At 45.8% G+C, this 21822-nt stretch overlaps 1 protein-coding gene across 4 annotated transcripts in view; it reads left to right on the forward strand.

The window, feature by feature from the left end:
- The first annotated feature begins 300 nt into the window (after positions 1–300).
- TACC1 (transforming acidic coiled-coil containing protein 1) overlaps positions 301–21822 on the forward strand; it is a 59345-nt gene continuing 37823 nt past the window's right edge. For 2 of the 4 annotated variants that reach the window (XM_022571251.3, XM_022571254.3), the window contains exons 1-2: positions 301–853; positions 1841–1956. In XM_022571251.3, coding sequence (XP_022426959.2) covers positions 693–853; positions 1841–1956 — 277 coding nt within the window. In that variant the 5' untranslated portion in view covers positions 301–692. The remainder of the gene's footprint in view (positions 854–1840; positions 1957–21822) is intronic. The other 2 variants (XM_022571256.3, XM_022571257.3) reach the window with 2 other exon arrangements.

A 21822-nucleotide genomic window follows, 5' to 3' on the forward strand; every position in this document is an offset into this window, starting at 1 on the left:
AATAAAAATAAAAAGGGAAGGAGGCACAGTCCAGCGTGCACGTACACGGAAAACAGATCTTCCCGGCTCCCGACGCCGGGGGAGCCGTTGGGGGCGCCCGGGTCCTCGGCCAGCGGCCGGGGTCTTAGCAGAGAAGCCCCTTCCCGCAGGGAGGGCGCGACCACTGTGGCGCGAAGCCGGGGGGATCCGGCGGGCGCGCGCGCTTCAAAGTGCCGCCGCGGGCGCCCCCGCCCGCGGGCGCGAGTAGTACGGTCCGAGGGGGCGGCTCCTGGGGCGCGGCTCCGCCGCAGCTGATGCGCGCCCAGCCGGCCGGGACGCGGGAGACGGGAGACGGGAGCCGGGCCGCAGGGACCGGGAGCAGCTGAGCCGCCGTGCAGCCAAGGCCGAGCCGCCGGGCGTCGCGGACCCGGGCCCCGAGGAGGCCCCAGGAGAGCATCTCCCCCGCGGGAGTCGCCGGGCGCGGGGGCGCCGTGGCCGCACGTTGAGGAAGGAGGACGCGGAGGAAGCGGCGCTGCCAGCCGGAGGAGAGGAAGCGCTCCACCCGGGCCCCCGACGGCGCTCGTTTAACCACATCCGCGCCTCCGCTGGAAACGCGTCCGGGCGCCTGTCACCGGTTCCCTCCATTTTGAAAGGGAAAAAGGGCTCTCCCCTTTCCCATCCTCCTAGGAGCCGGAGCCGGAGGAGCCGCGCTCATGGCGTTCAGTCCCTGGCAGATCCTGTCCCCAGTGCAGTGGGCGAAATGGACGTGGTCCGCGGTGCGCGGCGGGGTCGCCGGAGAGGACGAGGCCGGAGGGCCCGAGGGCGACCCCGAGGAGGAGGACTCGCAAGCCGAGACCAAATCCTTGAGTTTCAGGCAAGTACACGCGTTCCTGCCAAAATGCAAACGCGCTGCTATCCATCCATCCATCTGCGGCTCAGTCTGTGTGCGTGTGTGTGGTCGCCACCCGCGTAACCGTGTTCATGGCAATGCTGCGTCTCTGCCTGTAACCAGGTCCCCGCTGTGCCTTCGAAGGTTCAGGATGTTCTGTCCTCCCGGGTATTTTCTTCCCCCCGTTTCAGTATGATCTTTCTGAACCTAACCCAGAATCTGCAGTCTCTCTGCATCCCCGTCTGCCTCGGTCACTTTCTCTAAGCTTTGAGCCCCCAGCCCCCCGCCCCTACACACACACACACACACACACACACACACACACACACACACACACACAGAGTCGTGGGTCACACCCGGTGGAACTTGGGGCCTTCCCTGTGGGGAAGAAGTCGCTCCCAGGCCCTCCTGGGGGTTCCCCTGTGTCCCAAAAATGCAGCCTTAGTAAAGAAGGTCGCGTGATGACAGGCTCCTGGCAGCTGGTGAGAAATGGTGGTATCTGCTGAGCTGTCACCCGTGTGATTGCGGAAGGCAGGTGACAGCATCCTCGGCCTCTGGCTGGGTGAGTTCCAGACAGGTAGAGGCCTACCAAAGAAAAAGGCATCATGGCGAATATTGGCTTAATTTTTTTTAGAACGAGACGGCAATTTAATTTTTAAACCTCCAGGAAAGGGCTCTTGTGAGAAAAGGAGTCTGTTGAAAGGGCTTTTTTGGGGTATCAGAGGGAAGGATGACCTCAAAAAAAAATGGTGCTGGAAAAAGTCTCCTGAGGATGCAGGAGATTTCAGGGAGACAGGAGGCCAGACAGAAGCCCGAGGAGGGCGCGGCAGCAGCTCCCACAGGCCAGCCCATGCTGAGGACGCGCAGGTTGTAAAATTAGGCAAAAATACTGGACTTTGCGGATATGTAGACTATAAAGGGTGTCGGAAATACCGTTGAAAGTGGTAATTCCTCATTTTTCCCCCTTGGCAGCTCGGATTCTGAAGGTAATTTTGAGACCCCTGAAGCCGAAACGCCCATCAGATCACCTTGCAAGGAATCCTGTGATTCACACCTAGGACTGGCAGGCCCTGGGGCCAAAGCCCAAGGTAAAGAAAGACTTTCCTTTTTGGCCTTATTTTGTTTAAAGGTTTGAAAATGTAAATGAGGGAAGGAAAAGTGTTAATTTAGGGCCATTTGAAAAGGTTGGGATTATCTCCTTACTAAGCCGGAGCTGTTTGAAAGCTCCTGGCTCATTTGAAATGGTTTTCTTGTTTATTTATTTATTTATTTTTATGAATGTTGTGGTCAGAGGCTTTCTTCCCTAAGTAGACTGTACATTTGCAGCATGAGATGATCATTATCAGAACATTCCTGCTGGGCCCTTCCCCTCGGCCCCTAAACAACAAAACTGTGTGTGGTGATGCCGTGATGGAGGTATGTTTAGCTTTGGCTTCACACATTTCTCAGGCCAACTCACTTTCTATAGGGTGTGGCTGGAGACAAGAATTATAGGTAAGAGTTGACTTTTTTAGATGAGGAGGACTCTTAAGAGGCTGTTTCAAAGTTGTTTACTGCTCCCTCTTCCACCAGGGATGGTAGTGAGCCCCTGAGTCCACCCGAGATGGGAGATTCTCTCCCGGCCCCTCAGAGCCCAGCCTGGAGCCTGCCCTTCATCTGCAGAAGCTGTTGCTGTTCCGCTTCATTAGTAGAAACCCTTTTTGTCACACAGCCGGTTTTAAGTAAAATTTCACCTGTCCTGATCGAATGCATTTAGCTATCCAGTAAACAGAGTGGGCTGAAATTCAGCAGTGAAACAGTCCCTATCTCCGCAAGCCAGCGTTATAGAGGGAGACGGGCCTCTTAGAGGTTAAGCAAAATGTATATGTCAGCTTGTCCTAAGGATTTTGGAGAAAAATAAAGCGGGGGAAGGGGGAACAGAGCGGGGGCGGGTAGGAGGCGCTGAAGGCCGATGGGGGGTGGGGGAGCCCAAATGATCAGGGGACTTGAGCAGAGCCCTGAAGGAAGATTGAGGGGAACAGCTGTGCAGGTTCCCGAGAAGTCTTCCAGCAGAGGATGGCACCTGCGAAGGTCTGAGACAGCAGCAGCCTGCGCGTGGGCCGGCGCGTGGTGGCAGGGTGGCAGCATGTTCGAGGACCAGGGAAGAGGCCAGGGTGGCTGCAGCGACCTGCTGGGCAGGGAGCTCTGGGAGCCACAGTCAGCCGGGTCGGGGGAGGCCTGGGTCACCTCGTAACGAGGCATTGATTTTCCTCCTGAGTGAGACAGGAAGGGGTTGCCTTTCAAAACTGCCACAAACAAACGGGGCGGCTTGAAGCAACAGAAATTGATTCTCTCACAGCTCTGGAGGCCAGAAGTCCGAAATCAAGGTGTTGGCAGGGCCACGCTCCCTCCAAAGGCTCTAGGCAAGGATTCTTCCTCGTTTCTTCTAGCTTCTGGTGGTTGCCAGCAGTTCTCGGTGTTCCTTGGCCTGTGGCAGCAAAACTTCCCTCTCTGCCTCCTTCATTCCATGGCCAGCTCCTCCCTGTGTGTCTCTGTGTCTTCCATGTGGCTTACTTATAAGGACACCAGTCATTGGGTTTAGGGGCCACCCTAATCCAGGTTGACCTCCTCTTAACTGGATTACTGCAAAGATACCACAGTGGAGCCCTGAGCCACGTGGGTTTGAACTGTGCGGGTCCACTCACACAGATTTTTTTCAGTAAGTATGTTCTAGAGTACTACACGATCCACGGTTGGTTGAATCTGAGGGTGCAGCACCGCTGATGTGGGGGGTTTTCAACGGTGCTGGGTGGTCGGGGGTCGGAACCCCTAACCGCCACGTTGTTCAAGGCTCAGCTGTACTTCCAGATGAGGCCACATTCCAGGGTGTGGGGAGTTAGGGCTTGAGCTTGTCTTTTGGAGGAGTACAGTCCAGCCCACAGCAGAGGGCTTTGAGCAGAGGGATGGTGCCTTGACTCCTTTTTCAAAGGCTGGCGGGCTGCTGCCTGGAGATGGGCGTCTAGGAGGGATGTCCTTTTCACATGCTTTTTCTATTCCAGTGTCTGTCACTGTCACCTGCAGTGACAAAGTAGAGCCAGCTTTCAGTTATCCTGTTACCTAGTTTTTGATCTGATCATGAATTTATTCTCCCAACAGTGATTCTGTTTTCTTGCTTAGCAGCTTCCTCATGGGTCGCCACGGGAGGTCAGGTTCCCTGTGCTGGACTTCGTGACGGAGCTGGAATTACTGGGGAAATGATATCAGCTTTTTGTGATGTGGTTTTGCTTTAATGGTGAGCTCCATACCGTGCTGCCCTGCTGAGAACTCCCCCGACTGTCCCCGGGCTGCTTTTTACCATGGGTTCAGGCAGAGACCGTGTGGGAACAGGCAAGTTTGCGTGTGGGAGGACTTGTGTGTGGCACTTCGCTGTGTAGCAATCTCAGTGACAGAGATGCCGCTTCATAGCTTCCCTTTTTCTTCTCTCAGGATTGGCAGATGAGAATGGAGATTTGAAAGCCTGAGAACTATTCTGTGGCCTTCCCCTCAAATTCAAATAAAGCTCACAAGACACGTTAAGTAGCTGTTTGAAAGCCTCTTTGAATTGCTCAGCCTGGGCCGCCCCCTTCCTCACCATCCTGTCAGCTGGTAGTCTGATTCATCCTGACAGATTCTTTGCTATTTGAATGGAGGCCAGTATGGCCCAGGCCCCCAGAACCACACAGACCCAATTGTTTGGTCCTTCCTGTGCCACTGACTCATTTTTACAAGTTTTGGTAACTTGTAGCTCATACTCTCTTTTTCACTCTTTCTAGAAGTTTTCCTTTTGTGTCTTTTGTTTGTTTGTTTGTTTGTTTCTGGCCACACCATGCGGCTTGCAGGATCTTAGTTCCCCAACCAGGGATTGAACCCGTGACCCCTGCAGTGGAAGCGCAGAGTCCTAACTACTGGAGCCCCAGGGAATTCCTGAAGTTTTCCTTTTAGAGAGTTATGAACCAAGAAAGCTCAGTGGAGTAGATCATGATTGCGGACCATGAATATGGCAGGGGTACATCCTAGGAAACAGCCACTACATATTATGAAATCTTTCAGTTTAGGGTCTCTAGATAACAGCATGATTCCTCATCAGCCTGGCAGTATCCTGCCTTCTAGGCTTTCTTCTCCCCAGCACCCAGTCCTTGTCCAGAGCCCTGTTGATGGCCTTGTCATGCAAACACAGTAAGTGTAAAAATACAGCCAAAGCACAAGGCTGACCAGGAAAGAGATCAGTGGACAAAAGTTTCTGGAGTCTAATGTTTAAGTCTAATTTCTGGGCCTGGATGGTTCTCTTTCTCCTAAAATTGTTGATTATTTGGCTCCTGATAAGGTTAGTCTTTCATGTTTCTGTGGTTCAGGACATGGGGCAACAGCAGGTATAGATCATGTAAGACTCTGTCTTCTCTGGGGATGATCTGTGAGTTGTTAGCTGGTCAGGGTTGGAATTAACATATGTAGAAGATCCTGGCTTCCTGGTGTAGAAGGGCCCTCAAATGTGTGGCTGCATCCCATGTACTGTACCCATGGGCTCCATCCCAACCTCCATCTAATTCTTTGAACTTGGGGAAACATCTACATCTATTTTGAACTAATTTTCTTTTTATTGGAAGCTTTTTAGGGACCTAAAGTGTCTGAACGCTGTACAGACGTATCTCATTGTACTGCACTTCCCAGATACAACATTTTTTACAGGGCGAAGGTTTGTGGCAACCCCTGCATTGTCAGATGATGTTTAGCATTTTTTAGTAATAAAGTGCTTTTTACTTAAAGTATATATATTGTCTTTTTAGACATAATGCTATTGCATACTTAATTACAGTATAGTGTAAACATAACTTCTTTTATGCACTGGGAAAACAACAACAGAATGCATGTGACTCACTTTATATGCAATACTTGCTTTATTTCAGGGGTCTGGAACCAAACCTGCAATATCCCTGAGATGGGCCTGTAATAACTCTTCTTAAGGCAGGATTGTGTGCCATACTAGGAACTAGACAGTGGATGAGGTTGTACGGTTTTTTTAAGCCACAGATAGAAGCCGGTTTCAGACTAACTGTTAAAATAAAACTGTAGGTCAAGAAGTTTCTTGAATGTACCAGAATGGTGGCTATAGTGCTTGGGCTGATAGCTCTGTGTTTGCTATCTGTCTGCCTTCCTCCGCAAAGGGTGTTTAAATTGCTGGTGTTAACTCTTATTTCTCTTTGCTGGGAGATGTATCAGTAAGGAGACATCACCTAGGAAAGGACTTTTGAAAGGCACAATCTCAAGTTCATCTGTTTTTTGTTGTTTGGGTTTTTTTGGTGCGAATGGACTGTGGTTTTGTCCAGTGTTTCGGGTCATAAAAGCAAAAGCTGCAGTGGCTGTCCTCTGTTAATCGACACCTCCCCTCAACACACACACACGCACGCACGCATACACACACACACCCCTTTATTTACAGATTGTTACCTTTCTTTGAGAGAGGGAATTTTAATTCACGCTGAAGCTCTCTATGCCCTTGGAACAAAACTACCCTGCTTGATGTGTTGACTAGATGGCTAGATATTCCAGACACACACTGTGGTCCTCCAGAACAGGAGAGAGATAAACAGGGTCAGTGCATAGGTATCTACTGCTGGAGGCCTGTGGGGACTGCAGACTTGTTTGTCCACACAGTTTGGGTTAGTCTAAATCAGGCATCAGCCAATGATGGCTCAAAGGCCAAATCTGGCCTGCTGTTGCCTTTTACTGTTCTGCCTGAGAGCTGAGAATGGTTTCTGCATTTTTAAATGGTGGAAAAACATATTTTGTTTGAAAAATATATGGAAGTTCAGATTTCAGGGCCCATAAATAAGGTTTCGTTGGCGTGCAGCCACACTTGTACATTTCGCTGTTGTCTGGCTGCTTTTGCGCTAAGATAGCAGGCTGAGTACTCAGAATAGAGACTGAAAGAAAGATGGGCAAAAGCCTGAAATATTTACTGTTTGGCTCTTTACAGAAGAGTTTGCCGACTGAGATCCACACTTACGACAATTTTGGTAAAATTATAAAGTTTAAGTAATTAAACTTCAATTTAAAAAAAGCTACAAGGCTGTAGCTGATTAACAGATGAACTGTGGGCGCTGGGTGCCATTCCTGTAGGCCTGAATGGTCAGGTAAGGCATCACGGAGAGACTAGTTTGGGCTGGCTGTTTGTCTCCCTTGCAAAACAATGTTTTGGTCTGTCAATATACTTAATTTTCAATTGACTAAAAGATCTGAGAAAAAAGGAAATTAGGGAAGAATGGGGAGAATTTTGGAATCATTTAGTACAAGTACAATCATAGAGGCTTTTCACTTTTGCCCATTAAGTGTATTTAATGTAACTTTGAGTGTTTGCGAGTTTGTAATTTGACTGTCGCTATGGTGTATTGTTGGTATAGGTTGTGTGGTTGATGTATTTATTGGATTGTTTTAGACTATATAAGACCTAGAAGGGAGATCTTATTAAAATCTGAGCCTTAGATTTTTGATTCTAAAGCTTTGGGCTACATGTATAAGCAAAAATTATGCAAACATTTTTCATGAGGTACTTCTTAAATGTTCTAGTCGAAACTATGAGTGTGGTTCTCCTAGGGATTTAGTTTGACGTCCTTTCCCTGCTCCTACCGCAGGGATTGCTTTATTAGAATGTCCTAGAAGTAATGGGACTAATAAGGACCCTTAATGTTACCTAGTCCGACAGTTCAACCCATGTGGCTCCTTTGACAGCATTCCAGGTTAATGGTCTTTTTATTTTTATTTTCAATTTTTTTATGTGATAGGCTTTTTCACAATTAAAATTTTTATATTGCACTATTTTAGATTATTGTAAGAGAAAACATCTCAACGATAGGCTTGAAAACCTCAGCTACATGATACAATTCCTTCCCCCCCACCACCACCCCGTTTAATGTTTGTAGCTGTCAGCTTGGAGGTTCTCACTAGTTAGTAAATGGGATCAGGCCATGTTTCTCTGTTGCTTTATTTATAACAATGTAAAGGAGCCATGTAGGGAGCATCTCTACCTCTATATGGTGCTCCACCCAAGGACAATGTACTCTTGGGGGAAAAGTATCATTTTTCCAGCAGAGACTCAGAGAGCGTTGAATAAAACACGTGGGGGCAGGGGCAGAGTGTGCCTGCCGGAAGTGAAGATTTTAGTAACTGTCAAAGCAGTATTATTCTTTTAAGGTGAAGAGCAAATTCAAGACCTTCTTAAATATTGTAATGATTGAACTCACCTCAGACTTGGCATTTCCCGATTTGGGGCTTACCTGAGCATCAAATAAAGCAGTATAGCTTTCTTTGATAGCTTCTGGCGGTGGAGGCATTTTCTCTGGTGTATGGGCGGGGGGGTGTAAGCAGCCCTGCTAAAATTACGTTGCTACCACTTAATGTTCCACATAAAAAATGGGGGAGGGAGGGAGACGCAAGAGGGAAGAGATATGGGAACATATGTATATGTATAACTGATTCACTTTGTTATAAAGCAGAAACTAACACACCATTGTAAAGCAATTATACCCCAATAAAGATGTTAAAAAAAAAAATGGATGTGGTCTAAAGCCATTTAAACATTTAAAGAGCAGTCATAGTACCTTTTCCAAGTGATCAATAATACTGTTCATAGGAAGCCCTAGCAGTATATGCCATTTCGTCACGTTCTTCTAAACTCAGATTAGTGACAGGAAGATCATGGTTGATCCACCCAAAACAGCTGTCTCTGTGGGGATTTGATAACTGTTAACCTTGGGCCTAGGAGGGGATTGCCGTTTCTGAGTTCAAGGTCTCACCCTCACCTTTGGGTGGACATGAACCTAATTTTATGGGCTCTCACAAACATGATTAGATCCCCAGGGCCTAGACTGATGATGGCCAAACTCACAAGAGGATAGTAGCCAAACGGAGTATTTCATTAATTCACAAATGGAAAAATGTAATCTGGCAGTTCTGCTTGGCAGATGCAGACATTGTCCTAGCCAGTCCCTCTGCCCTATGTCATTGCTGGAAATACGACAGCAAATTCTTGATCTCCGGCTTGCCCACTGCAAGATTCTGACCTAACAGACCCCCAACTTTCTGTTTCAGCTGTATTTATCGTACATATTGAAAGCAATTTTTTTTCCAGCATCTTATTTGATTTTATAACAGTGATGCTGTGAGATAGGACACATGTGATTTCCGGTCTAAAAACTGGGAAATCGAGGCCACAGCTTTTACAGCAGTGGGGTCGTAAGTTCAGCTTTGAAGATCACACATCCAGCTCACAGGGAAGGTATGAATCTCCCTCTCTTCGCTGACTTAAGAGAAGACCTATCAGAGGAAATAAAAGTTCTTAAAATGTTGCCAGGACAGAGTGTGTGATGGGGGAAAGCATCTTCTTTAGTATCTTATTAAATGATAGTAATTTTTTAAAAAATCATCAGGGGATTACATCTTTTTTTTTTTTTTTTGCGGTACGCGGGCCTCTCACTGTTGTGGCCTCTCCCGTTGTGGAGCACAGGCTCCGGACGCACAGGCTCAGCAGCCATGGCTCACGGGCCCAGCCGCTCCGCGGCATGTGGGATCTTCCCGGACCGGGGCACGAACCCGCGTCCCCTGCATTGGCAGGCGGACTCTCAACCACTGCGCCACCAGGGAAACCCGGATTACATCTTTCACATGTGTTAACTTAGCATATATAACATATGAAGTATAAAATGTATTTTAAGAGTTTTGAACATCAGAAGTTTACACACAAGTTAGACATCGAGTCAGAAGGGAAAAAAGAAAAAGCATCACAGGGTAAGCAGTGCCGTTGGATTGAAAACATTTTGCTTCCTTAATGCTCAGCTTCTGCTCATCCATGAGAAATAAACAGGGAATGGACACACTCGTCCTAGCTCTTGCTTCCCTCTCCACCTGTGAGTCATGTGTGGGTGAGGAAAGGCAGGTGCTTGGAGACGTGTGCAGTCTCCTGGGACTCTGCCCCTCTTTTGGTGTAGAAAGAAGAGTCTCCCAGAGTCTGGGATTGTTTATGTATTGCTGCATAACATAACTCCAAAGCTGATGAGCCGCTTAAACCGCTGGACGTTTATCATCTCACGTCGTTTTCATAGGTCTGGAACTTGGGAGCAGCCTAGCGGGGTGATCTGGCTTGGGGTTGCTTGTGAGAATGCATTCCTGGCGTTGGCTGGGCCTGTAGTCATCTGGAGGCTTGACTGGGGCTGGAGACGTGAGCGGCTGGCACCTTGGCCTGGCTGTTGGTGGGAGGCCTCAGTTCTTTACCCCTCGGGTGGACCCCTCTCCATGAGGTTGCTTTAGTGTTCTTGCAGCACGGCAGCTGCAGCGTCTCTTACGACAGCCTCAGAAGTCGCACTCTGTTATTTCCACAGTATCCTTTTGGTTACACGGGTCCAAGGGCGTGAACACCAGGAGGTGGGGGCTCGCTGGGGGCTGCCTTGGAGGCTGCCTGCCACGAAGCCCATTACGCCTTCCTTTGGGGCCTCTTCCCTGCATCCCCACCCCTCTTTCTGCCCCTCTTCTTAGGGTGCAGGAGCAGAGGAGGCGGGAGCCATGACGTGGGCTTCAGCCAGGGTCCCCGTCCTGCTGCGGAGGCATCTGCTTGCTCTGTCTGGAGGCTCCCCTCTTGCCCAACATTCTCCCTCTTTTTCTTTATCCTGCGTCTGCTTCCCAGCTGTGTGGGTGGTTGCTGCTTTGTGAGAGAGGCAGTTGGTGTTTTGAATGCTCTAGTAATGATTTCTGAAGAGATGCGCATTATGGTTGTTTGGCAGCAGTAGAGTGAAGTTCAGGTCTCTGCTAGCTCTGTTAGCACGCGCCCTTTCTCCTCTGCTCCTGCTGCCTGCTGGGGCTGGAGCAGAAGGCTCTGGGGAGGGCTTCTGTCTGTGCAAGGGGTCTCTGCTCTACTGGAAATGTAGCCTCAGACGAATCCAGGTGGTTCCAAACCCAGGGGCACCTCCTGAGTGAGAAGAGAAGACGTATCTGTCATTGGCTCAGCTTCTGGGCAAGGCTGGGGTTCCTGGGGGTGGACTCCTCCGGATGAGTGAGCCCCATCCTCTTACCTTACGGTCACCTTGGCCTTCAGAGGGTAGGGTTTGGGTCTCTTTTTAAATAAAATAGCATGGGGTGCTGGTTTGGAAATTTGAAGTCCTTTCGTCATCCTTAGTACAAACTTTTCCAGTTTATCGAGTGGCTTTCCAGATTATTCTTCACCTGCGGAGTCTTGTATATTAGAGTGAGCCTCTCTCAGGAGTTAGAAGCTTCCAGCACCTGGCCCCATCTCTTACAAAAAGCAAATAAATTACCACCACCCCAGCTCCTGGGTAATGTTTTTGTTTTTGTTTTTTGGACGGTGGGGAAGAGGAGGTTTAGATCATCAGTTTGTTGTCTGGGTTCAGGCAAGGGTGTGCGTGTGTGTGTTGGTGCTGTTTTTCTGCTGTAAGTGGGGATATCTTAACATTGCAGCATACTTAAAAGGCTGTTGTGCTTTTTCCCACCTTGACTCACCCACTTGGAACCCCCTCGTCACTCCCAGGCTCTGGGTGACGTGGGGCCCCAGTGGTTGTCAGGGGAACGTGAGTCCTGCGGCCACCACCCTTAGGGTCTACCCAGCAGTCCTGGAAAAGGCCTTCTTGTCCCGTTATCCTGTTGTCCTGCCCCTGGACAGTGCACTTCTACTCCATTTTAAGGTTGATGTCCTTGGCTGAGTGGCTGAGAACATACGTATATGAAGTATATGTCAACTTGGGGGGAATTAGAGGGACTGGGAACTCAGAGATGTGAAACTCTAAAAAATGTTCACATTTTGGACGCTTCCGTAAATGCTAATACGTACCTTTTTAACAGTCTTCTCAGGTCAGACCCCTTGTGTTTCCCTCCTGAAGCCCTCCATTGGTTCAGACTTGGGAGAACAAAGGTGGGAGGGAAGACACAGAAAGGAGGGGGGTCTTCGAAGGGACAGGGTCAAGTGAAGAGCAAGTGTTGCTCCTGCGGATAGAGCTGAACGGCTTTATCACTGCTGTTCTGTGTACTTTTGTTCTGTATGAAAGATGATCGGGTGGGAAGGGGGTCCTGTATGTATCAGACATCAACTCAGCAGTGACCGTGAGCATCAGCTCTGTCTTGAGTGCTCAGGTTCTGCTTTGGGGACACAAAAGGGACCAGGGGATAAGGCCCTGCAGAGCTCAGAGTCTGGAAGGAGCTGGCCGCCTCCTGTTCCCCAGGCCCCTTGGTCTCCTTGGCTTCCCCAGACGTTTAGCAGCAGACAGGTAGTTTTAGCAAGGGAATGTGTGAGGGAGGTCTGGGAAGAGGTCCAATGTTAAAAATAAATACATAAAAGACTTTTAAAAAGCACACAACTACCCCTACCCCCAAAACAAAAACAAAAGCCTTTTGAGCATGCCAATTGTCATGTCTGTAAGATGGTTCATATACTTGGCTACATCTGTTGTAGAAGAGAAGAGTGATGTCATTTTTTCTCCTCTTTCTGTAAATAGAATTTCTCTAGCATGTTGTGGGCTTCCTTAAGAAAATTTTAAAATCCCAGATTGATGTGATGGTGAGACCTACCACCTCTCTCAAGTATGTGTTCCTACAGGTGACACATAAGAGACTATTTAAAGCATTTTCTGAAATGTAAGTCTGTGATATAGTAGAACATTTTGTAGGAATTGCAGGACATGCTTCTGCTCTGTTACCCTCTGAGTCTCTTTGTTCTCTCTCTTTTTTAAAAAACAGTTTTATTGAGATATAATTCACACACGTACAGTTCAACCGTTTAAAGGGTATATACAGTTCAATGGTTTTTAATATATGAACAGAGTTGTGCAAGTGTCACCTCAGTCTAATTGTAAGAACATTTTATCACCTCCCCCCAAAGAAATCCTGTACCCATTAGCACTCATCCCCCATTTTTCTCTCATCCCCAGTCCTAGGCAACTGATAATCCACTCTGTGTCTCACTAGATTTGCTTATTCTGGACATTTCATATAGATGGAATTAATACAATATGTAGTCTTTTCTGACTGGTTCTGTTCGCTTACCATAATGTTTTCAAGGTTCATCCATGTTGTAGCATCTGTCAGTACTTCATTCTTTTTTTATTGTTGATTAATATTCCAGTCTATGGATAAACCGTATTTTATGTATCCATTCATCAGTTGATGGACATTCGGGTTATTTTCACATTTGGGCCATTACGAATAGTGCTGCTGTGAACACTCATGCTCAGCTTTTTGTGTGGGTGTATGTTTTCATTTCTCTTGGGTGTATACCTAAAAGTGGAATTGCTAGGTCATAGGGTAACTTTCTAATTTTGTGGAGCTGTCAAACTGTTTTCCAAAGTGGCTGCACCATTTTACATTCCTACCAGCAGTATAGGGGGGTTTTCAGTTTCTCTACATCCTAGCCAACACTTGTTAATCTGTTTGATTGTAGCCATCTTTATAGGTGTGAAGGGGTATCTCATGGTGGTTTTGATTTGTATTTCCCTAATGACTAACGATGTTGAGCAGTTTTCCATGTACTTTTTGGCTGCTTGTATATCTTCTTTAGCAAAACGTTTATCCAGATTCTTTGCCTATTTTTAAATTAGGTTACTTATCTTAGAGTTGTAAGAATACTTTATGTAGTCTAGATACAAGTCCCTTATCAGATATCCGATTCTAAATATTTTCTTCCATTCTGTGGGATGTCTTTTCACTCTTTTGGTTATATCGTTTGAGGTGTAAAAGTTTTTGCTTTTCATGAAGTTCAGTTTATGTATTTTTTTCTTTTGTCCCTCGTGCTTTTGGTGTCATATCTAAGAAGGCTTTGCCTAACCCGTGGTCACAGAGATTTACTACTGTGCTTTCTTCTAAGAGTTTTATAGTTTGAGCTCTTACATTTAGGTCTTTGATCAATTTTCAGTTAATTTTTGTACATGTTGTGAGGAAGTGGTGCAGCTTCAGTATTTTGCATGTGGATATCCAGTGCCCCAGCACCATTTGTTGAAAAGACTGTTTTTTTACCTTTTTAATTAACTTTGCACCTTTGTCAAAAATCAGTTGACCAGAGGTGTAAGGGTTGAGCTTTTGATTCTGTTTCATTGAGCTATATGTCTCTCCTTATGCACACTGTCTTGATTATGGTAGCTTTGTGGTGAGTTTAGAAATCAGGAAATGTGAGTCTTCCAACTTTGTTCTTTTTTCTCAAGGTTGTTATAACTATTCTAGGTCCACTACATTTCCATATGAATTTTAGGATCAGCTTGTTAACTTTGCAAAGAAGCCAGCTAGAATTTTGATAGAGATTGTGTTCAATCTATAGATAAATTGGGGGAGGATTGTCATCTTAACAATATTAAATCTTCCAATCCATGAACATAGGATGCCTTTCCATTTATTTAGATCTTCTTTAATTTCTTCAAATACTGCTTTGTAGTTTTTACAGTACACATCGTGCACTTCTTTTGTTAAATTTACTTCTAAGTATTTTATTCTTTTTGATACTACTATAAATGGAATTGTTCTCATAATTTTGTTTTTGGACTTTTCATTGCAAGTGTATAGAAATACAATTGACATTTGCGTATTGATCTTGTATCCTGCAGCCTTGCTGAATTCACTTATTATAATAATTTTTGGTGGATTCCTCAGAACTTTCTGTACAAAAAATTGGGTCATCTGCAAATACAGATAGTTTTACTTTTCCTTTTCAATCTGGATGCATTTTTGTTCTTTCTCTTGCCTAATTGACCTGGCTAGAATTTCTAGTACAATTTTGAATAGAGGTGGTGAGAGCTGACATTCCTGTCTTTTTCTTGATCTTAGGGTAAAAACATTCAGTCTTTTACTATTAAATATGACATTAGCTGTGGATTTTTCAGAGATGTATTTTATCAAATTGAGGAAGTTCCTTTTTATTCCCAGTTTGTTGAGTTTTGTTTTTTTTTTAATCGTGAAAGGATGTTGGATTTTGTCAGTTTTTTTCCTGTGTATATTGAGATGATCATGTGGGTTTTGTCTTCCATTCTATTGCTGTGGTATATTACACTAAATGATTTTCAGATGTTCAACCAACCTTGCATTCCTGGGGTGAATCACGCCTTTTTATACGTTGGTGGACTTGGTTTGCTAGTATTTTGAGGATTTTCGCATTGATTTTCAATAAGAAGAAATACTGGTCTGTAGTTTTTCGGTTTGGTATTTTTGGTGATATCTTTGTTTGGTTTTGGCATCAGGGTAATATTGACCTTATAGAATGAATTGGGAAGTGTTTCCTCCTTCTATAGCTTTTTGAAGTTTGGGAACAATTGATGTTAATTCTTCTTTAAATACTTGGTGGAATTCACCAGTCTGGTCCCGGTCTTTTTGTGTGTGTGGGCAGGGGGAGTTTTTAATTTACCAGTTCAATCTCTTTACTTGTCCTAGATCTATTCAGATTTTCTGTTTCCTCTTGAGTCAGTTTCAGTCGCTTGTGTCTTTTTAGGAATTTGTGTATTTTATCTAAGTTATCAAATTTGTTACCATACAGTTATTCATAGTGTCATTTTCTTGATTTTAAATGGAATTAATAAGCCCTGCTATGCCTTTTTCACAGGGTTGATTTGAAGATCAAGTTAGGTAATATGTGTGGAAGTGCTTTGAAGATCATATGACTGCAAAGTATTTTATTTGTTCTAAATTCTTAGTTCTAGGAAAACATACCCAGGGTACCACTGTCTGCAGTTTAATGTTTGTACTACATTTCCCCTTTGTGATTTGCATTTCAAGGGAGAGATTGTGTCCCTTGTTACCAAAGGAATATGAACTAAGATGGGTTGGAGGGGGAAGTGGTTTGGGGGCCTGTCTACCTGTTTCTTGAGGGGTAGCAGAACATAGGTCGTACACTTTCAGGGTCAGAGGGCATCAGTGCCCCATTAGGACATCAGCGTCAGGCTCTGACCCATCCAGCTCCTGCCTAGACCCGAGAGCACCTGTTTCCTTTCCTTTGTGAGGAAGAATGCTGAGTCTGGTCTAGTCACTGATGTCTTCACCTCTCCCGTAGCCCATACCTTAGATGCACTACATTCGTTCTTCTTACCTCCTCCCAACTTGCTTGTTTTTTTTAAATTAATTTATTTTTTAAATTAACTTTTATTGGAGTATAGTTGATTTACAATGTTGTGTTAGTTTCTGCTGTACAGCAAAGTGAATCAGTTATACATATACATATATCCATTCTTTTTTAGATTCTTTTCCCATATAGGTCATTACAGAGTATTGAGTAGATTTCCCTGTGCTATACAGCAGGTCCTTATTAGTTATCTATTTTGTACATAGTAGTATGTATATGTCGATCCCAGTCTCCCAATATATTACCCCTTTGACTCCCTTGGTAAACATAAGTTTGTTTTCTACATCTGTGACTCTATTTCTGTTTTGTAAATAGGTTCATTTTTTTTTTTAGATTCCGCGTATAAGCGATATCATATGATATTTGTCTTTCTCTGTCTGACTGACTTCACTCAGTATGACAATCTATAGGTCCCTCCTTGTCGCTGCCCAGCTTGCTTCTAAGTCAACAACAAAGGTCCTTTTAAAATACAACTGGGACTCCCCTGGGGGTGCAGTGGTTAAGACTCCGCACTCCCAATGCAGGGGGCCTGGGTTCGATCCCTGGTCGGAGAACTAAATCCTGCATGCCCCGACTAAGATCCCACATGCCGCAGCTAAAGTTCCCGCATGCTGCAACTAAGACCCGGTGCAGCCAAATAACTAAATAAATATTTTTTATAAAATACAACCTACCTGGCTTTCAAAAATAAAGAGTTAACTTTAGTGCTTCTAGAAAGTTCTCTTGCTAAATATGGAGGCACATTCAAAGAGGAAATAACCCATTTAGAAAGGGAAGAGAAGTCGGTGATGCAGGAAGACCAGAGGTCAAGCAGTGGTGGTTTTCTCTGTAAGAACACGTGAGGTGGCTGTCACGTGAGAAGGTGGTAGTAACTTCCTCACGATTCAACCCTTGAGTGTCTCCGAAGGGTCTTGGAATGTGGCTCTCCTCTCCTTCACTGGATTATAAGCCCCGCGTGCTGATTTTGTGGCCCCTTCATGCCCAGCGCAGCATATGCTGCAGGTCATAGGGCCTGTGGTTGGTTGGTTAGATGATTATCTTAGACATAATTTTATGATTCGACTTTAGGGCTTCAAGTCCCGATGAAGCGGAGGGTTTAAACTGATTAGGGAGTGCGGACATGGAGCGTCTGGTTTGGGTCTGCATGTAGGATTTCTTAGTACTGTGGCTGACAGTCAGCTTGGCTCACAGCAGTACATTTGTAAAACTTTTGTCATCGCTGGACCCTCCACGTTTGTGGATCACTGTGAGATCGGGCACCCCCCACCATGAGGACAGAATGGAGCAGTGAGGGAGGAACAGTTCCATCTGTTTGTTTTGTCTTTTGGCTGCGCCACGTGGCTTAGTTCCCGAACCAGGGATTGAACCTGGGCCCTCGACAGTGAGAGCACCGGAGTCCTAACCACTGGACTGCCAGGGAACTCCCTAGTCCCACCTGCTTGGATATCTAGCCCAGCTTGGTCACGTGGGTTCTGTACCTCACTTGTGAGCTCTCAGAAGCATGGCACGGTGGTTTGTTCCTAGATACGGACTGTCCCCTGCTTCCATCTTGACTCAGATGCCCACCCCTCCATGGATGTAGCAATGTAGAGCGATATACTTGATTGTGTCCTACCATAGCATTGAACCTCCACCCCAGAACCTTTCTTCCTGGGCTTGTGACCCCATTTGGGTTTTCTCAGGGTCATCCCAGGAGCGAAGAGAAATGAGGTGAATGCCGGCGGCTCTAGAATTAACTGGGGGACTGTGTAGCATGGTTGATCCATGACCTTCCTGTGCCCCAGACCAGGCTCCACGCCCCCTCCTCCCTCCTGCTCCCTCGCTCCATCTGTTCTAACCTCTCTGGGCCATGGTTTCTTCATCTGTAACATGGGCTTAAGGAACACCTTAAAGTAATATATCTGGAGCACCAAGCACAGTTACAACAGTAGTGTAATTGTGAAGAATTTTTCAGGAGGGAGGCCCTTTAAAAACAGCCCTTAACAAAAAATAAATTCCACCCTTGTGTCTTGGGAAGAGAAGGAGAGGTGGGGCTGGGTGGGCTTGGAGCCGCAGTCCTGTGTTGAAATGGAGACAGAGAAATGGGTAAGAGGGGATTAGGTTTGGGTAAGAAGAGATCTTTATGCTTAGTAAGAAGGATTCTGGGCCTCGGGATGGGAGAATTGGCTTAATATTAGTCATTTGTTTATATATCTGTAACACTGGGGGATAATGTAATACTTGTCTAAGGTTTATTGCACGAAAATCATTGCACGATAAACAGTCTCTGGGTAAGTTATTCTGGAAGTGAGGTCAAGGCTCTGGGTCCCAGTGTTTTCTAGAAATTGGTTTCTCTAATAATATATAGCCAACATCTTTTAATGTCACTAACTACTTCAAACACAATTTTTAACGTGGTACCACAATATGTTGTTTTTATTTTAATCATTGAACTGGAGTCAGACAGCTAGTAACCAGGAAGTTAAACAGTACCATGGGGAAACTTTTTCTCTGTTTTTTTTTCTGGAGGATGCGGGGATGGGTACCCCTGCTGGACATCTTGGAGCATCTGGTTTTGTGCGAATTTGCCCCGTTTCCCTTGTGAAGATCATCAGCCTTGGGTAATTGTGAATCAAGCTGCTTCTTCCATCACACGGAGGCAGAACCTTTATCTTGCTATTAGATAAGACTGTATTTATCTACTGTCCATGGTCAACCTGTAGCTTATTAGGATACATGAAAATGTGACAATGTAAATAGCACTTGTAGCTGAGAGGGTTTGGGGTTTTTTTTGACGCCAAATATGTGGTGTCTTTTCAAATACCAATTCTGTGTGTGGTTGATACAACAACTGAGTGTCCTACAGTTCAATCTTAGTCTGACAGTAACTACCCAGAGTTAGCGTCAGACTCCAGAGATATAAGGGCTCAGTCCCTCAAGGCTGCCCTCACCTGAGGCATCAGGTGCATCCCAGGTCCCACACTTCTGCCCAACTTGGCTACAGATTTGGGGGATCCTACAAACCCTCTCAGCTTCTCTACTACAGTGACTCACAGAACTCAGGAAAATATGTTTACTGCTTTATTGTAAAGGATGCAACTCAGGAACAGCCGAATGGAAGAGATGCAGGGGACCGGGTACGTCTTGTCCAGGCCTGTCATCCCTCCAGCACCTCTGTGGGTCCACCAACCTGGGAGCCCCGTGAATCTCACTGTTCAAGATTTTTTATAACCCGACTGATCTCCAGCCCCTGAACGTTGCCACCCTCTAACCACGAGTTGGGTCTTTCTGGTGACCAGCCCCATCTGGACGCTATCTGGGACCCGCACCCTGAGACACCTCATTAAACGCAGGTGTGATCAAAGGGGCTTGTTATCAATAACAGGACACTCGTGTCACCCAGGAAAATTCTGGGGGTTTTAGGAGCTCTGTGCCAGAGACCTTGGACAGAGGCCATTTTTATTGTGTCACATCTTCTAGTATGAAGATATGTACACGAAAATATTCACCCAGCAATAATTATAATGACAAAGAAATTTGAAAACCCTCAAAAATTACGTGACATGTAGCGTGACTTCAGTGCTTCTGTCATTAGTTTAACCAGTGAATGGATCTTTTAGACTGGAAGGTGGGGGAGGGGTGCTGCTAAGTGTGAAGGAGAAACACGAAGCAGGAGAGGTGAGTGCAGGTGCCCACACGCATGCTCCGAGCTGTCCCAGGTTTGCTGTTTGCATTCGCTTCATTTTTGAAGTTGCTGTTCTCAGGACACCAGAAGGCTTAACGACACTGAGACTTCTCTCCAGGGGGAAATGGTTAGGTGTGTACGGCTGTGGAGTTGTGTGATTCAGGTGTTTCATGGCATCCCCTAGAAACCTGCTTTGTCCAGTAAGGTAGCCTGTCGCCACCCGTGCCTGTTTAACCAAAATCGAATGAAATTGAGCGTTCATTTCCTCCGTCACACTGTCACATTGCAAGTTCTCAGTAGCCACAAAGAACTGGTGGCTGTCTTATCACACAGCTCAGATAATAGGATGTTCTCATCCTGATAGAAAGTTCCGTTGGACAGCACTGCCCTCAGTCCCACTCTGCATGTTAGAATCATCTTTTTGTTTTGTTTTGTTTTTGCAGTACGCGGGCCTCTCACTGTTGTGGCCTCTCCCGTTGCGGAGCACAGGCTCCGGACGCGCAGGCTCAGCGGCCATGGCTCACGGGCCCAGCCGCTCCACGGCATGTGGGATCTTCCCGGACCGGGGCACGAACCCGTGTCCCCTGCATCGGCAGGCGGACTCCCAACCACTGCGCCACCAGGGAAGCCCTAGAATCATCTTTTTAAAAGTGCCTGGGCCCTTCACAGGACCAACTAAATAAGGGGCCTCTGGGCTAACACCCAAGGATCTGTTTGTTTCAGAGCTCCCTAAGTGATTTGATTCAGGGGCATTTTCAAATCACTGCACTAGATGCATCCGTTTCCACCACGGGAATATCTGTCCTTCCATCTTTCTGTCAGGCACTCATGTATGCATCCTCCACCACTGCACAGCCAGCATACCTCATGCTCTTTTCCTACAGCCTGTGTTGTTCCATTTCTGTCTTAAACCGTCTGCCGTTTGCTAGCCAATTTTACACTTGCTGATGCAGCCAGACTTTGCTTACGCTTTCTGCTTCGCTTCTTGGAGAAACGTTTCGTCTGGTTGCGTTGTGCACCGGCATTGTGTTAAGTTACCTCTTACCCTTCTGTGACAGGCTGTGTCTGTAGGTCATTTTCTGAAACCAAGTTTGGAAAGTGGTCAAGTGCATCAAGGTACTGGCTTTGGTGGGATCAAAGGGGATCGGGGCTTCTGTTCCTCTGCGTTGTGCTTGGGGGCGGGAGACGAAGGGTGCCTGGGAAGGAAGGGAACTTGTCTTGAACTCTCTAGAAATAGGTATCGTTGTACATAGCTCTGGAAAATCATCGAAATAATATTCATTGTAGACAGAAAGTAGAAAATCTAGATAAGCAAATAAGAGAAAAAGAAAAAGAAAACAGACATAGTCCCAATTCAAGGGATGAGGTGTTAAAAAAATTCATGTACATCATTCCAGAGTTTTTTCTAGATATTGTTTTTTTATTCTTATGAAAAACCTAGGCATACAGTAATAGAAGAGTATAATGAATCTCCATATGCATATCACCCAGTTATAGCAATCAACATTTTGGCATGTTTGCTTCTTTTTTTTGAAGTATTTATGAGACGTGTTCCCTAAATATTTAAGTGTGCATCTCTAAAACATAAGGACATTTTTCCTGTTAACCATAAGACCATAATCATAACTAATAAAATTAACCTAATTAATGTTATCTAACCCAGGCCGTGTTTAATCAGGCTTCCCCAGTTCTCCTCAGAATGCCTTTAACATTGGATCCAAGCAAAATCACATACTGCATTTGGTAGAACAGTCTTTTTGGTCTGTTTTAATGTATTCATCGATTCCCTCCATTCCCACACCACTTTTTTTTCCTACCGCATTCTGTTTGACAAGAGGGGCCATTTTCTGTATGCTTGTCCCATCTTTTGGATTTATCTATTCCCTCATTTCCTGCAAACCGGACATTAGGTCTAAAAACCTGATTCAGGTTATGTATTTATTCTTTTTTAAAAAAAGTTTAAAGAGAATGAAGAGGGCCCATCCTTCCACTGTATGTGTGCCCACTACCCTCCTTTCCCTTTTCTTTGTTAGAAAATTCTAACGGCACAGAAAGCTTCTTTCCACTTTCCCCCAAGGCAGTCGGTCAGCGGTAATTTCCCCTTCCATCTGTAAGGCTTTTGTCTTTATATGTCTAAACTGAAGAAGGTCTCATACCTTGTGCACCCTTCTTCCCCTTGCT

Source organism: Delphinapterus leucas, chromosome 21 (assembly GCF_059928025.1).
Source record: "Delphinapterus leucas isolate spDelLeu-1000000601 "Yukka" chromosome 21, BTC_Dleu_Yukka2, whole genome shotgun sequence".
Lineage (NCBI taxonomy): Eukaryota > Metazoa > Chordata > Mammalia > Artiodactyla > Monodontidae > Delphinapterus > Delphinapterus leucas.